At 42.7% G+C, this 16,241-nt stretch overlaps 1 protein-coding gene and 1 long non-coding RNA gene across 4 annotated transcripts in view; both read left to right on the top strand.

The window, feature by feature from the left end:
* Window positions 1-261: 261 nt before the first annotated feature.
* Window positions 262-2,261, top strand: LOC310896753. The gene is made up of 3 exons (XR_014581812.1): window positions 262-338; window positions 533-647; window positions 1,440-2,261. It is a non-coding gene; the product is annotated as an uncharacterized lncRNA (long non-coding RNA).
* Window positions 2,262-6,053: 3,792 nt separating this feature from the next.
* HHAT (hedgehog acyltransferase) overlaps window positions 6,054-16,241 on the top strand; it is a 162,018-nt gene continuing 151,830 nt past the window's right edge. Inside the window, exons 1-6 of one of the 3 annotated variants that reach the window (XM_083829430.1) lie at window positions 6,054-6,300; window positions 6,564-6,712; window positions 8,320-8,387; window positions 10,799-10,912; window positions 11,081-11,275; window positions 15,079-15,291. In XM_083829430.1, coding sequence (XP_083685556.1) covers window positions 6,592-6,712; window positions 8,320-8,387; window positions 10,799-10,912; window positions 11,081-11,275; window positions 15,079-15,291 — 711 coding nt within the window. In that variant the 5' untranslated portion in view covers window positions 6,054-6,300; window positions 6,564-6,591. Of the gene's footprint in view, window positions 6,301-6,563; window positions 6,713-8,319; window positions 8,388-10,232; window positions 10,377-10,798; window positions 10,913-11,080; window positions 11,276-15,078; window positions 15,292-16,241 lie in introns of those variants that run through there. The other 2 variants (XM_083829429.1, XM_083829431.1) reach the window with 2 other exon arrangements.

Raw genomic sequence — 16,241 nt, forward strand, 5'->3', positions numbered from 1 at the left:
TGCTAGAAACTGCCTTCTGGAGAAAGGGTCCCAGCTGTGAACAGCCCGTGGAGTGACGGGTTACTCCCAAAGAAGGACCAGCACCTGAACCACAAATTGGGTACACTGGAGGTACCTCACTGAACATCGCCGCTTACAAACATTTAATGCCAATGCTTGATATCAAACAGCAGATTCGCATTATCAGCCATTTAATGCCAATTGGCTGATAATGCCAATTTGCTGTTTGACCCCAAATGTTTTCAGGTACCTGGAGCTCTGCTTTGGAGCTTGTGCAGGCTTCCTGTGTTCCAGAGAGTGCTGTGAAAGCTTGCAGGGAGACTCTGAGCTTGTCAAAGGTCCTCCTGCTCTCCCTAAGGGCTGTGCTGAGCACACTTGCCCCAGCAGCCAGAGCGGGTCCCACCCTCCCCACCCGTAATGCAGCCATCACCACTTTCTATATAAAATATAAATGGTTATGTCCCTTTGGCACAACCTAGAGATCAGAGCAAACCTCAGGAGGCAGGAGTGACAGATCCTTTATTCTCTTCAGCCTCAGAGTTTCCAACCGTCTCCATCACAGAAGCAAGCAGGCGAAAAACAATGTGATGGGAGAGGAGGTGAATCCCCTTCTTGTTTGCCACTAAGAAGCTCTCAAACTAAAGAAGGTAAGAAGCTTATGGCAGTCCATGGTAGATGTGAGGCTTCAGACCTATTTCAAACCTACAGCAGTCAATGAAGACATTGTGTACTGAAAGCAGTACCTGGTCCTCAGGCAGCAATTCGACTTATTTGCAAATCACGTTGCAGTTAAAAGCCACAGTTGGCAGTGACCCACTTTTTTATTGTACACAATGTTACTCAGTTGATTTGTGCTAGTCACAGAGCAAAATTTTGGCATTTCAAATAGCTGTAAATATTTATGAGTTCAGTGCAATTTTTGTTAATATTTTAGCACCATTATATGGAGAGATTATCTGCAAAGGGTGAGATGTTGCTGGCATTTTGCACAAGCACCAAGAGGGCTTTTGAATTTTTTTCCTATTGAAAGGCATAATCTCCAGAACAATCTAAAAAATGCTTCAAGTATGACAGAGCACTTCTTATCGTTTATATACATTTATGGTCTGCTGCATAAACATATAAACAGAATAGAAGATGTCTATCTGCTTCCTAAAGTCAGTTTTTTATGAGTTGGAAGCCCTTTCTGGAGTACTACCCTCTCTTTCAGGAAAGGTAAAAGATAAAGTGGAGATAAATTAGCAGGCAATCAGTGCACAAAGCAAGAAAGCTGCTCAGATAAAGCATACAAAAACATTTATTTTCTGAAATATCCTTAGAGGAAGGCTCCTCCTGTCCAGTAATATAATGTTGATGTAGTTCTTAAGATGTCATCCATATACTCAGAAAAAAAAAACAAACTATAAAAACAATATGCTTTTTTTTTTTTTTTTTTTAAGATTTGGAGGCAGATGCAGACAGTACATGTGTGTAGAGGAAATGGGACGCACCAGGTAGCCAAGGAGCGTGCATCGAGTTTCTGAGCCCACTGCTGGCTACTGCACAGGGCTGCGCTGGCTCCATTTGTGGTGCTGTGAACAGTCAGCTCCACTGAGCCTTCTTAGTTCCATGGACTTTAAAAGGACAAAAGAAAAATACTCTGCCAAATAGAAATAAACATAACCAACCTGGAACGATACTTATGCTTCCTTGTTCACAAAGCTAGGGCAAACAATAGGAAGTAAGGGATAAATCAGTAAATTGCCGATTGTTGTGGCAGCTGAATAGAGTAGAGGTGTCAAGAGATGGAGAGTTTAGACAACTTGCTCAGTAGGCAGGGAGGGAGAGCTTTCTGTCTGGATATTTTTGGTCAATTGTATAGTAATCTGAGATGTTGGGGATTTTTTGCTACATTTATTCCATTCACTGAAATGGTTAAAAAGGCATTGTTTTCAGCAATATGACTATGGATTAAATATAGATACACACAGATAGGAGTAACTTCCTATGCTTCTGAAAAAGATATGTATAATGAGGTGTGTATAATAGAAACAGATTTGCATCCGATTTGCAGTCTCAATATATCTAAATTTTAAACACCTTAAGGATAGCTTCACATTTTGTCACCTACTTGCCCTGTCTGAGGTCAGGTGGGAATCTTGCCCTCATTTGTATTAATTTAAATTATAATTGAGTAAGCTTGCTGTGATGTGGCCTTTTTTTCCCCTGAATTTCATTCCACTGTTTTTTAAAAACAGTAAGAAAAGTATCTGAAGAAGGGATTTTTTGAAGGGTCTCTTCCAGTAGTGGGTTATTCACCTCCTCACTAGGAATCGTGGGAAGTTTCAATATGATGGCTAGGGCAGGTAGGAGTTGACTCACTATCCACATAAATCCCATAATGTGGCGCTTAGAATTAGACAGCATTTAAAGAATATTACGCTGAAAACCAAACCAAGGCAAAACACAGCTTTGTGTTTAATAGCTGACTATAAAAGGGGGCAAGCTGTGCAGGGACTGCTAAGTAAGACTCAAGCATGATCAAGGTAGCACAGCTGAACTTCATCCCAGCCACAGTAACTGTACCTGAGCGAACCCTACATCCAGGTGAGAGCAAGGACTCAGCTTACAGTTCTGCATTTGCTGGAGGCAGGACTAGGTAATGAGGAATGAAATCCCTTGAAGGCTCTGACCAGGAGCTATGATTTTCAGGGCTTAGGTTTATCAAGGCATGTGGTGTGTTTATGAGGAAGCCTCTGAGACGTTCAGCATGAATCCAATGGTGAACTGCTTAGTTACAATACTGTATTAATTTGCTGTATTTTTCCATAAGTAATCTTATGAATCCCCAGTCAGAAGCATGATGGTAATTTTCCAGCCATAAAGCATGAAACAAGTTCTTGAAGATGCAAGGGATTCATTAAAAAGAAACCAGAAAAATGATTTTATCTGTGTGCACAGAAACGCTGACTTTGTGATTGCAAGGATCTCTTTATAAATAATGTCTGCATATATGTTGCTAAAAGCGATGGAAAAAAAACCACTCTTTGCATTTCCCAGTTTGGAGGCTGGGAGTCAGAGAAGAGAGAAACCTGTAAAGAGGGGACTATCTGCAAGACTATAGTGTAATGTTTCCTTTTCACAAAGCCAAGCAAAACAAGACAAAAAAGGGCTAACTTACATGTTTTCTCCCTAAAATTCGTAACTTCATGCCTGAGACCTCTTGAGGGAGGGTTCGCATTAACCCCACTTGTGTTGTATTTAACTTGGCTATTGAAGACTCACTTGGCTCTTTTTGTAAATACCACACCTTTTATATTTCTGACTTTCCCCATTTTTAATACTGCTGTTTTGCTACATGGAGATTTCTTGTCACACTTGTTATTTCTTTTGAACATACGTGACTAATCCTTCTGTATGCTGCTGAGCTTCTAATATGCAGACTCTCAGTAGATGCTGGTTGTGTCCCGTCATTAAGATGTTGGGAGCATGGGGTATTACCATATGATTTACAGAGAATGAATGAAAACAAGAGGCTCAGCTCAATGCTGTGATATATAAACCTACAAGGGTAAGTTCTAGGGCACAGCTTGTAATTCTCAGGTGGAATTTATATTCAGAAAAACAAGAACCCCAGTGATTTAGCCTGCATGAGGACACTCTACTGCTGAATTCATAAACACTCACTCTGACTTCTTAATTTCATTCTAAAAAATTACAACTTGAAAAGAGGGTTTTCTCAAAAACCGGAGCTTTGGTTTACTTTTTTTCAGGAACAGAATGCCTAATTTTCCACCTCATTGTCTTTTACTCCCCCACCCTGTCCCTTCACCATGGTCATGAAGAGGCCCTAGTAATTAACTGTTTTACAAGGAGCTCACCTCTGAAAAACCTCCACAAAAAGTCAATAGTAAGGGCCCTGTTAAAATATCTGCTCTCTCTCCTTCTTAATTCTGGATTTTTTTTTGCTTTAGCTTCTGATGATCACATCTACAGTGGCATCACATAACAAAGGGAGACTCAAAGAGCATTTGAACTTAATAGTTAAAAATCAACACTTCAAACTCAAGTGCATATATCAGCTTCAGAAGAAACGGAAATAAAAAAGGTGACGAGGACGTGTACTAAAGATGGGCTCTCTCTTATAGCGAGGCCTTGACAGATCTGCAGGAGGGTTGGCACTACACCTCTCATCAAGGTGACAGCAATCAGCCTTCCTGCTGACTCCCAGTCATGAAGAGGGACGTGGATCTCTTTGGCAGGTTGTTACCTCTGCACCCTGTAGTCCTTCTGGCAATGAGTAGGAGTGGTAAAAAAAACCTCCAGCAGAAATGATACCCCGAGTTTGTCTTCCTCAAGTCCCAGGGAAGCACCTCCATCGTCATTCTGCCCAAACTGGGTTGCTGCGTTTTGACTTTGGAGAAACCTGCACAGCATCAAACCACTTTCTTCATAAAAGGCAGCGTGCCTTGGGGGGGCTGACAGGCCTTTCAGGTGCTTAGATGCAGGTCAAGAGACTTTTAAAAAACTTCATATTCTTGTTGATCAAATTGTAAGTGGGGCTTTCTGGTATCACTTTTTAAGGTTTTGGTTTTCTAGTTCATCAACTGCCTGTCACTGACTATCGCAACAGCAGGATTCTCTTCTTATTCATGCCATCCAAAACTGTAAGGGCTGTGTCGGTATGTAGCTCATGCCAGCTATGTTCAACAGCTTAGTTTACAGCTAGTCTTGCAAAGTCATTCATTGAGATTCTTCTCACATTTTACTATATAAAATCCGTTGAATAAATGTGGAAAGAAAAAAAAAATCTCATCTAATTTAGAAGTCCAGACAGGAAAATCTTCCAGATGGGACCATTGTCAGAGTTTGTTGGTGTTCTTGCTCAATTAGCTTGGCAGTGAACTTTATGAAAGCAGAGCTGCTTACACGGTCACAGAATATGCATGGCCCCCTGGATGTCACCACATAACTAATTAAAAATATGTCATTTTCAATGTAACCTGATGTACAAGATGTAACCTCTTCCCATTTTAAAGTGGCAAAAACCGCTTCTACACGCATACAGTTTGTATTATGCAGCCATCTAGAGGGCCTTCTCTCTGTACTGACTTCATGCTGTTGAAGAGAAACCACAAAACTGTAGGAAAATATAAGCTTTACTGACCCTTAGTGGCCAGAACTGCTACAGTACTGTGGGAATTTTTAATAAGTTTTAACAGTGGTGGTGTTCTGGTGCTGTTATGTAAATGTTGTTATATTTTTGGGGGGAACTGGGGTTGTTTAGTCTGGAGAAGAGGAGGCTCAGGGGAGACCCCATTGCTCTCTGCAGCTGCCTGAAAGGAAGCTGTGGGGAGCTGGGGGTCGGCCTCTTCTCACAGATAACTAGTGATAGGACTGGAGGGAATGGCCTCAAGTTGGGCCAGGGGAGGTTCAGGTTGGAAATGAGGAGACATTTCTTCTCAGAAAGAGCAGTCAGGCATTGGGACGGGTTGCCCAGGGAGGTGGTGGAGTCACCGTCCCTGGGGGTGTTCAAGGAGAGGTTGGACGTGGTGCTTAGGGACATGGTCTAGTGGGTGACATTGGTGGTAGGGGGGTGGTTGGAGCAGATGATCTTGGAGGTCTCTTCCGACCTTAATGATTCTGTGATTCTAAGTGGGCCACACAGACAATTCCACAGGAACAGCTGACTCCCGCTAAGAGGTGACAGGTAGGACAGGGATATAAAATGCCACCTGAAATTGGAGATAGGCGCTTTACATCCCTAAAGGCATCTCAGCCAGAAAGGGGAGCAAAAGTAGGTGAAAGCCATGGGCCGGGAAAGCGGTCTTGCGGCAGTGCCTCAGGCAATGTTCACCATACATCTATTGCATGTTTCAGTGACTGAGTTACGTGATGACGAGAGGTGTAGCGCTCTAACGAACAGAGAAACGGCGAGACACGAGCAGCATCCTCCCAAGCACCATCCCCAGAACGAAGCCGTTCAGCTCGCGTTCTCAGACCACCCCATTTCACCGACAGCCCCCCTTCTCCCCAATCCCAACCCCCTCCGTCCTCCCAAAGCCTCCTGGGGGCTCCCTGGGCTCCTCCAGCCCGCGGCGGGGAGCCCAGGCCCCGCTCCGGGTGCTTCCAGCGGCCGGTCCCAGGGCGGAGCCGCAGCCCCGGAGCCGGAAACGCGGCGGGGCCGGTGCAGGCCGCGGTGTCCGCTCCGCCGCCCGGCGGCCGGCAGCGGGGGCACAGGGACCGGGACGGGGGCAGGGGCAGGGCCGCCGGGCTCCTCGGAGCTGCCCCCGAGGTGCTGCCGCCCCGGCCCCTCAGCAGGTAGGGGAGCGGCTGCCGGGGCGCGGGGCTGTGCGAGGTGGCTGCGGGCGTGCCGCCGGCCGTGTGCCCCGCCTGCGGGCACGCGTGGGGAGCCGTGAGGCAAACCCAAACCCCAACCCTCGTGGGGAGGTGCTGCCGTGCTCCACGGAGGGCTCTGTCCGCCCGGAGCGCTCGCAGCATGCCGGTGGGTGTGCAGAGCGCTGCGGAGGTCCCGGGTGCCGGGCTGCCTCGCACCCGTCTTTGTTTTCCTTGCTGTTTTCAAGGGCTTGCTGCGGAGCTGCCGTCGGGGCGATGGACGGCGGCGCGGCTCCGGGGCTGGTGATGCTGCCGGCCTGGGAAATGGCCACCTACCTGTTCCTTACGGTTGGCTCCCACTTGTATTCTTTCTATGAAGTGCACCGAGTTTCTCAAAGTAAGTCTGCGGTGCCGGTGGCCTCACGTCTCCTGTGTTTCTGGCCCGCGGCTCGGCGTGGTTTGTCTGCACTGTTAAGTTTCTTCCTCGCTCCAAAAAGCATCAGTGCTTTTTCTGGCAGTAAGCTGGCAACGTGAAAGCAACCGCTAGCGAGGTGCCCGCTCTGCCAGGGGTTTGGTTCTGAGGCACATGAAGAGTTTGTGCCTAAAGCGCTGGGAATGCCCTCGGTGATGGCACCTTGGCACTCAGCTGTCAAAACAGAAGTGATGGACACCTTTGAATGTCAGGGTTTCTTAGGAAAAGGGGCTGTTGGGCGCATTTCCCTTCATTTTGTAGGTGGTGGCTTTATTCTTTGCTTTCCCCTCAAGAGCAGTGAGACCGTGCTAAGGCAAATTTTAGTACACGTGGTGGAGTTTAAGACAGCGAGTGGTCCTGTAAAATTCAGAGATGTGTGTGTGCGTGGCAGAAGGGAACGACACATGGAGGCTCGGTAAGGACAAAACCTCTGTGAGAAGGGGTGGTGGAGGTGAGTGAGCCCCGTTTGTGGCTGGGATCCAGGAGCTGCTGACCTTGGGTGCACAATTTAAGACCTTGCTCCTGTGGCTTTGATGCACAGTGTGGGCTGTGCGCCTCCCAGTGCATCACATTCATATGTTAATGGTAACAAAGTGGATATTACATAATTCAGAATAACACCTAGTTAGAGAATTGTGTACTGCATCGTGCTAGGTTTTAATTAGCAAGGTGTTTTGTGCTAACTAACCTTGCTGCCTTCCAACTGTGCAAGTTAGTGGCAGTAAAGCCAGAAACGCGCTCCCACCAAAGTGGGCAAGTACTTGATAAATGCACACTGGGGTATGCATGCGTTTTTGCAGAACCTCACCTGTGAAGAAGTCAAAATGCTTAGTTGAAACTGACTCCTGAGGCTTGTTCACTGAAAAGCTTTACTACATGCTCTTTGTTAAGTTGCCTTCACGTCCCATGTCTCCCTTTTCCACTAGAGGGAGATATCAAACAGTCCTAAAAGATACGGAATTATAATTATTATAGGTCTCGTGGGTTAAATGACTCAAGCTCAGCTTTCTGTTGCATCAATCCTGCTTATTATTTTGGACTAATTATTGTTTTAAATTAATATTGTTTTTATCCAAGATGATAACTGTTCAGCTTAGAGGTGAAGAGGCGCTGGGGAAACTTAGGCAAGTGTATAAATACCTGATGGGTGGGGATGAGGAAAAGGGAACCAGAAAATGCTTCTTTAAGTGCATATTAGGGTTAATTCCCCCTGTTGCGGTGAATACGTGCAGGGTCTAGTGGTCGAGGCTGTTCAGCATTCATTATCCAAAGGCTCAGGATGAGCAGAGGTCAAAGTCCAGGAGCTGGCTATAGAAGGGCCTCTTGTTTGTGCCTACTGGGAAGGAGGAAATGGTGCTGGCTTCACGTCAGAGTTCCTTCCTTGCAGACATCTCCCCTTCCCCAGCTCTAAGCATCCACATCTGTGAAGAAGATGAGGGGAATTTGTTGCTATTTAGAAGCAGAGTGCCCTGTTGCTGACCCTTGCTTTTCTTAGGATTATGTCATTAGTGAAGATTTATTATTCTTTGCAGAATATGAAGGTGAAATTGACAGAAACTTTGGACTGGAACAAGGGACTCTGTTTTGGGGCCTTAAAAAGGTAGGATTAATGAATGTTACCAGCACTTTTTATTTTGTTGATTTGCTGCAAGCTTCTATCCTTGCAGTTCCTTAAAGTCCTCCTTCCGGTAAGTTGATGTGTTGAGCAGTGCTTTGCTGAGAGGCAGAGATCATAGAACAATTTACTGTGCTCCTTATTGGGCTGTTCTTTCCTGTGATGGTACTTTGTAAGGAAACTTTACTTCGGAGTGTTTTGATGTTGTTTCTGTTTTGTTGACACATTTTTCTCCCGCCGTAGCCAAACTCCCATAGACTCCAGAGTCCAAAGCTCTGTGAAGAACAAGAGAAAAAACTCAAAGCATAGGCACTGTGTATTTTTTTATACACAAATAAGCAGATAAGTGCCTCCAAGATGAGAGATACCATAGTACTTAATCTGCTTTTTCTAATGTTCTACCCTTTGTGGGATCAAGCAGGTTTATTTTTCTTGGAGGGGTGGAGTGATATAACATAAGCACTGTTAGTTTCTTGTTTCCAGCACATTTTCCTCTGTGACCTAGGCTAACCTTGAACTACCTTTCAATAACATGGAAATAATGCTAACAAAACAGCTCCAAAAGTGCCTTTTGTTCACCAGAGGTACAAATTTAGCCTCAGAAATTCATAGTAACTTTACAGATTTTCACAGTCATAGTTAATTTCCTTTGTTTATTTGTAATGAGGAAAAAGATTTGCCAGGCATATCTAGATTTAAGCACCATAATGGCAGTTTTTTTCTGGTTGCTGGTCTGAGTGTTTCTCATTAGCAATATCACTTAATAATCTTCTGTGCTGCTACTTGGCCTTCACAGCTTTGATTATCCTTTACATTTCCTCCAGCCTTTTTTCCATTTTTCATATCATTTGGTTGTTTGGGTAATGTTCACTGATGTTACACAATAGTTGCACCGTTGATTGACCTGTAGTCCCCCATAGAGGAGAACAGATTTTGAAGCATTAATGTTTAAAGAAACATGTTTTTGTTTTAAGGCAAACTAAATCCCAGATAACACACCCCACTTCTTTTTGAAGAAAACTAACCGTGCAACTAATTTTGAAGGTGATTTAAACGAAGCCAAGAATGCATATCTGTGGAATTATTTTGTTATATAGGCCCACCGTTACCATTGGTATGGGCCCCTCTACAGGTGCTTTCAAGAAAGCCGTAAAATAGTCTGGAGATTGGAAGCATATGAGATGCTGAAACTAGGCGTAGTCATGCAGGCAGCTGTGTGTGTTTGTGAGTCCTAACTTTTAGCAGGGAAATGGGGGCTGCCAGCTGATCCCTTTTATCTAGTTTAAAATGACATATGCAAGTTTCAGGAGTTTCAAGCTGATCTGGCTTCACCTGGTCACAATTAGGCTTTATGGAAACACTGAGTAAAAATTCTCTTAGAGCAAGGTGTCATTTCATCCAGACTGTAAGTTTGCCAAGCTAATTTCCTTATCCCTCAGAAAAGTGTAGGTACACACGTATGGCAGGCAGGACTTGGTTTCACTTTCACCTTTTCTCACCTGAAAGTCTATTGATTGCCCTCTCTTACTTCTGGGAATAGAAATAGTGGTTGGTACTCCATATTCCTTTATGCTGTCCAGGCTGGATGGCATGATAAATCGGTATGGTTGCATGTGATTTGCCTACACTTGTAACCAGGCAGGGTTTCCTTGGCACCATCCTACTTATTTTTGTTTGCAGTTGCTTTGCCTTGCCTACCTTTCTGTGAAATCAGGCCATCTCAAAAGCAACCGTGAGGAGTGTGTGGGCCATGTGCTTGCCTCCGGCTTAGAGCATGTCTTGGTTGTGTTGTTTTCAATAGGTTTCAGCAAAAGAAAGTGCTCAGGCAAATACTGAAGGTGCCTAGCACTCATTTTTCCTCCTTATAACCTGCTAATGAGCCTGCAGCAGCACAAGGAAACTTTGGATTAATTCATCCAGTGATCTGGAGCCTGTCCTGCAGAAAGAAGTGGAATATGTAGCTCCCTGTCATGGGTATGCTTAAGAGCTTACGTGCTTTGAAATTGACTTGGGGTCTGAGCCATCTGCAACCTTGTATTTGTCAGTGGCAGTATTTTCATGCTGCACCTGGGGCCCTGCAGGCTCCTGCTGGTGTCAGCTTTGTGTGCAGGTGGGGCAGGTATCAGCTCCATTTAGTGCACTTCTTGTTCTGTGCAGGCAGTGCCCCTCTGCTCTTCCGCTTCTTTCTGTGGATGTTAGGGCATTTGAAGGCAAAACGGAGTTGTTGGAGCTCACCATTGTAAATAATCAGACATGATTGCTTAAACAAAAAATCCGCAGTTACTGAGTTCTGAGGTATTGGATAATGGACCTCATATGTTATTGAGACATTTCGTTGACCTTTAAGAATATGGCTTTGTGGTTAGGCATATTTATCATTCCTCTTGTATGCCCAGGATCCCCTGGATTTTGAGTGGAGCTACTGGGTTGAGTGGGGAAGGGAACGTATACTGTTGCTTCTGGCTGGTCATCTGCTGGTATCGCAAATGTGCAGGCTCTTCGTGGAGAAGGTATGTATGTATTTAATTCAGTGGTGAATTTCTGTGTGTTTTAGTTAGCTATGGGAATGGTAGGCCTGGCACTCTACTATGTATATAGAACAGTACACTTTTTTTTTTGCTTTAGAAATAAAGTTTTAAAATTGTTTATTGTTCTTTTTTTTTTTTTTTTCCTAACAGTATAAACCATGGTGCTTGATGGTGTATGGAATGGCTGCCTGCTGGTTTTTATTAGGAATCAAGGGCTTTGCGGTCATCTTGTTATACGCAGCTATTTCGTTTGCTGTGGCTCAGTTTCAGATATCGCTCCTGACGTGGATGTGCTCTCTTGTCCTGTTGTCCACTTTACACATACCAGCTGTGGAAGAAGCTAAGGTAATTTCAGAAGCATGAATTAAGCATCAAATTAATTACAGTGTTATTTGTTGTTATGGTAGCCATCTTTTAGACCAACTACTGTCCCTTCAGTTGGTAGAAGCAGAGGTTGGCTTGAAAACCTTCAGGAAGTATAACTGCATATGGATCACGTGAGAGCTTCTACAGTTATAAATGTGGATACGTTCATAAGCATGATGAGCCCTCACTTTAGTGGGCTCTCTATGCCTTGAAAAAACACCCAAATCCACACTAAAGTGAAAGGTAGCTCGCTACAATAACACATAACCTGATTCATAACTGTGCGTGTGACTGAAGTCACAGTTACTGCTCTTTGGTCTTTTAGATAACAGCTGACACAATCAGGTTAAATTCAGTGTACTGTACACGCTAGCCTGCTTACACGCATCTTCTAAAGCTTTGGCTATACTTCTTTGAAGCTGCCATCTCTAGCTCTTGCATTTGTCAGGCACATCTTTGTTCCCTCCTTTCTCTCTGTTCTATATTGAAGCTGCAGATCCTGCAAGACTCTCAAACAGCAAACAAGAGGAGTGAAATTGGCGGTGGTCTGATGCTTGAGAAATGCCCGTGCGGTTTTTCTGAAGGAGGACTACCAGCGTAATGTTGGTAGCTTGAAAGGCTTTAGCCTATGATCAGGCATAGAATTTTGGCTGATGATAAGAAAAAAGCACAGCATCAATTATACAGTGCGTAAACTCTGTAGTACACACCTAGATTAAGAGAGGTTTTCAGAAGCAGGAATTGGGATGTTGCAGCCGTGCCTGTGAATACATTTTCACAGCACAAGCATACACTAGCACCTTGCTGTGAGGTTGGCGACTGGAGATGAAAACAAAACGTGAGCCTTGCTCTAATGCATATGAATTTGATAAATTGAAAATGTGTGAATATATCAAAGACCTTAACTTAATTTTTGGTGGTTCTTCTTTTGAAAAGAAGTGGTGACAAGACATTTGTTCAGTGTCAGTGGCCTGACTCCCGAGTCTTGTTTTCCTTCACTGCCACAGAGGCATGTTTTCACACTCTCAGTGACTTCCAGCCTGTGTTCAGAAAATAAATGACTGTCCCTGTATCAATTATTAAATACAGGATAACTGAGAAAGAAATGGGAGACAGGTTTACACTTCTCTCTTCCTATCTTACCTACTGATTGGTCTTTCTTTTTCTGAATATTGTTGCCGAAGTATTTTTCTCAGACTTCTTTCTCTCTCTTTTGGTCAGACCCAGCAGCACATGAGATTATCCTTCGTTATTTAAGTATGTAGTGGAAACTGGCGTTAAGATCTGGGGCAAATATGTTCTTTCATTAATAGCCTGTAGATATTATTAGAAAGTGATACGGATTTCCCCCCCACACCTGGTTTATAGAGCTGGCAATCCATGCTACAGAGTGGTATCCACATGGTTGTGGCTTAAGGATACCGCTAGGAAAGCTGATGAACAAGCCTTCGTTGTTTATTTGGGGTAGCCTTTGTATCTACTGTAAACATCTCTATCTATTGCCCAGAAATTGGCAACGTCCCTGTTTGCTGATACAGTTTTTGGAAAGATTCTGTTCATTATTTTGAACGTTAGGTTGCATCTTGGATAGCAGAAGCCAGCACTTGCATTCCTTAAAAGCAAAGTCTGCTGCTGAGGCATTACTCAAAAGCCAGTTCAAACTTGTTGGTAACTTGCATGAAATGAAATACCGAATACCTTGCAGGAATGAAATACCGTATCTTCTAAATGTTAAATTATTTGTACTTACTCTGAAGGAATTGATATGTGACTTTGGAAGGACTGACTTCACAAGGATACTGAAGACTGTGCAAGCAATACAGAATTACAGCCCAGTTCTTTTATTAAGCCATGTGCTCTTGATGTAAGTTTGTCATCCTGACAGAAGGAATAGTTTGGAATTCTACAGTCACAGCAGCAGGTCAAAATTTCGCTTGACAATATGGATACTACACTGGACATGCATTTTAAATTGTCCTCTCTTTCACCTTCCTTTGAAGCATATTGCTGAGTGACCCACATGTTGTTACTTTTCCCCTCTTATGAATTATTTTTGTTTCTGGCTATTTTTTCTTGTTCTCTTTTACTTGGTTTGTGGTTTGGAGTAAAATCCTGGAGATTTGGAAGGACTGTTGTGACACAAATAAGGTGTTTCCCTTCCTTTTCCACTCCAAATGCTGATGGCTGTTAGTGGAAGTCTTCCAAATACTTACCGACTGTTTCTGCTTGCTTTTTATTGCTGTTACTCAGATCCATGCCCTTTTTGTATAAGACTGTTTTTGTTTGTGCTATTGCTAACTACTTGTGTATGGTGGGATCTGCTTCATTTTGCTATGGATGAGCATGTGTCCCTTTAATTTCTTTTGTCAGACTTCTTTAAATTTCTCAGATGCCTGTGAGACTGAGACACCAACACATCCTCTGTTCTGTCCATTGAGAGTAGTGCTGTACATAACATCCACATGATTAATCATTTGGAAAACCCACAGATATTTTTCTGTCTTCCTGTTGGTCTGCTCATTAGGATTTCAATTTGAAAAATCCACTTCGCCCCAGTGTTGGGGTTTGGATTTGAGATCTGGATTTCTGATGCTTCTAGAAATGTGGTTTGGCCTCACCACACTTAATTGTAATTTATGGGTAGTTGTGGATGTTCCTCTCAGTCATGCTGATCAGTGCATTGAGATGAAATTATGTGCCTTAATGTGGAAGAATTACCCCATGGGGATGGAGCATGATAAATACCATGCTAGTCCTCTAGTAAACATATTTCTCCTTTGTTAGAGGTATAATCATACCAATTTAAAGTGCTGATTTTTGGGGTTCATATCCAGGAGTTGCTCAGTCAAGACTAACAGGATCTTAACTGGTGTCTGCAGGCTTCTACATGGAAATGAAGACTGTTGCTCTGACACTTTCATTTATACCAAAAAGTTGTTTGCTCGCTACTGTTTGGTGCAAACTCAGTTATCCTGTTTCACTAATGCTTTTGGCAATACAGATTTTAGGAAAAATGCTTCTTAGTTGTGTAGAAATGTCATTCTTGCATTTATTTGGACTAAGAGAAAAAAACTAGGAATATGTTGTAAGGTTTGTTCTAATTTTGAGGGGGAAGGAAGATGAGCTGGTAGGGTCTTTTCATGTGGTATAGGTAGATTTTTGTCTCACTGAGAGATGAAGGGGCTTCTCAAGCCCACTGCAATACAAATATAATCAGACAAATTTGCTGATTTTTTTTGGTGATGGGTGTGTATCAATATACGTATATAAAAATATATGTTTTTTTTTGTTGAAAATGTGTGACAGGGAATATCATAAACATGGCAAAGGGTCAGAAAAATCTTCCTAGCCTTGGGCTTCCTAGTGAGTGTTTCAATCTCTTGAGATCTGAATTGCAGCCTTGGCTTCAGTCCTAGTAGCTCTTTAGTTATCAATACGATTGCCAGCTATTTTGGATACTCTATTACTGGACAAAACCTGAGGGGGGGAAAAATGGCACTGCTGTGAGAAAAGCTCTCCTAATTTCACAGTTCTTCAAAATGTACTACAGTTTGGAATTAAGCTGTTATAATTTTCTGCCCTCAGCAGCTCATTCAGCAGCCAGTGCTCACTCTTCGGATGTTAGCGATGTTCACTTCAGACATTCATTCTGGCCTCTGTTAGCTTTAGTTACTTTCTGTTGCTAGTGACCTGAAAAGTCAGGGTCTTGTTGGTAACATTGTCTTGGAATTTTAAAACCATAGCATTGCACCATTATGAGCTGACTTTGTTTTGTCTTACAGAGAAAGTGGTACGACACTGAAAATGAGTATTATCTGCTTCTCTTCACGGTGTCTGTCCGTTGCCTCTTCTACACAAGTTTCAGCCTGGAATACTGCTGGCACGAACCTGCCCAGAAATCATCACATTCGTTCCTGTGGATGCTGGCATACGTGTTTTACTATCCCTTGTTCCACAACGGACCCATTATGAACTTTGATGAATTTAGTAAGCAGGTAAGAGTATTTTTAAGACCATGCAGTTACAGACTTCCAGTGCATCCATGTCTGAGTCAAATTTAACTAAGAAATATTGAAGAAAATGGTGATCTCTTTTCAGCTGCCAAGTCTAGACACAGAACCTATAGCTTATTAAAAGTAGATTAGATGTGATGGGTTTTTCATATTTTTTTTTTCATATTTTGAGAGATTTTAATAATGATCATGAGGAAAATTTTAGGTAGATGATGATTCTTTCACCCTTGAAATAATATGAAGAGATATTTCATACCCTGAGATACTTTTTTGTAGTGTATTTCAAAAGGTAGGTTGCAGATGACTCCGAGTTTATTTTCTAGTTACATTTTTGACAAAATGGATGTTGATGAGACTTCGAAAGAGAAGGTGTCCCATTAGGGACATTAGTATGTATTTGTCCCTTTCTTGGCGAGTGTTGAAGTAAGCTGCTTGCAAAAGGGAAGGCTGTGCATGGAAACAAATCTTAAGTCTTCGTGTTTACATGCCAACCATGAAATAATAGTGAATTCGTATGAGGCTGATAATTAACATTAAGAATATATTTGGTTGGTTGATGGAAAAAATGTCAAAATAAGCTTTTATATCTAGTGATTGGGTGGAGAGAGGTTGATTGGACTCCACTGTTAGGGAGAAGGTAGAAAGAAACGAAATAGTTACTGAAAGCTGACAGTAATCTTCTCTATTAGACTCTTTCCTTTGGAAATAAATATTTTTCTTTCAACTAGTTACTTCAAAAAAAAACCTACAGAAAAGATGTTTTCATGTGTGTTGTAGCTTCCATAAAAATGTATCTATAACTAATTCTATAATACTTTTCTTCTTATTTAAATGATTTCACTTTCTGTGTAGTCTTTAGATAATTAGGATAGTTTGGCCGTCTAAAATAATATTCCTCATAATTTTGATAATATCGAATAATATTATGAGAA

Source organism: Anser anser (genome assembly GCF_964211835.1).
Source record: "Anser anser genome assembly, chromosome: 3".
Classification (NCBI taxonomy): domain Eukaryota; kingdom Metazoa; phylum Chordata; class Aves; order Anseriformes; family Anatidae; genus Anser; species Anser anser.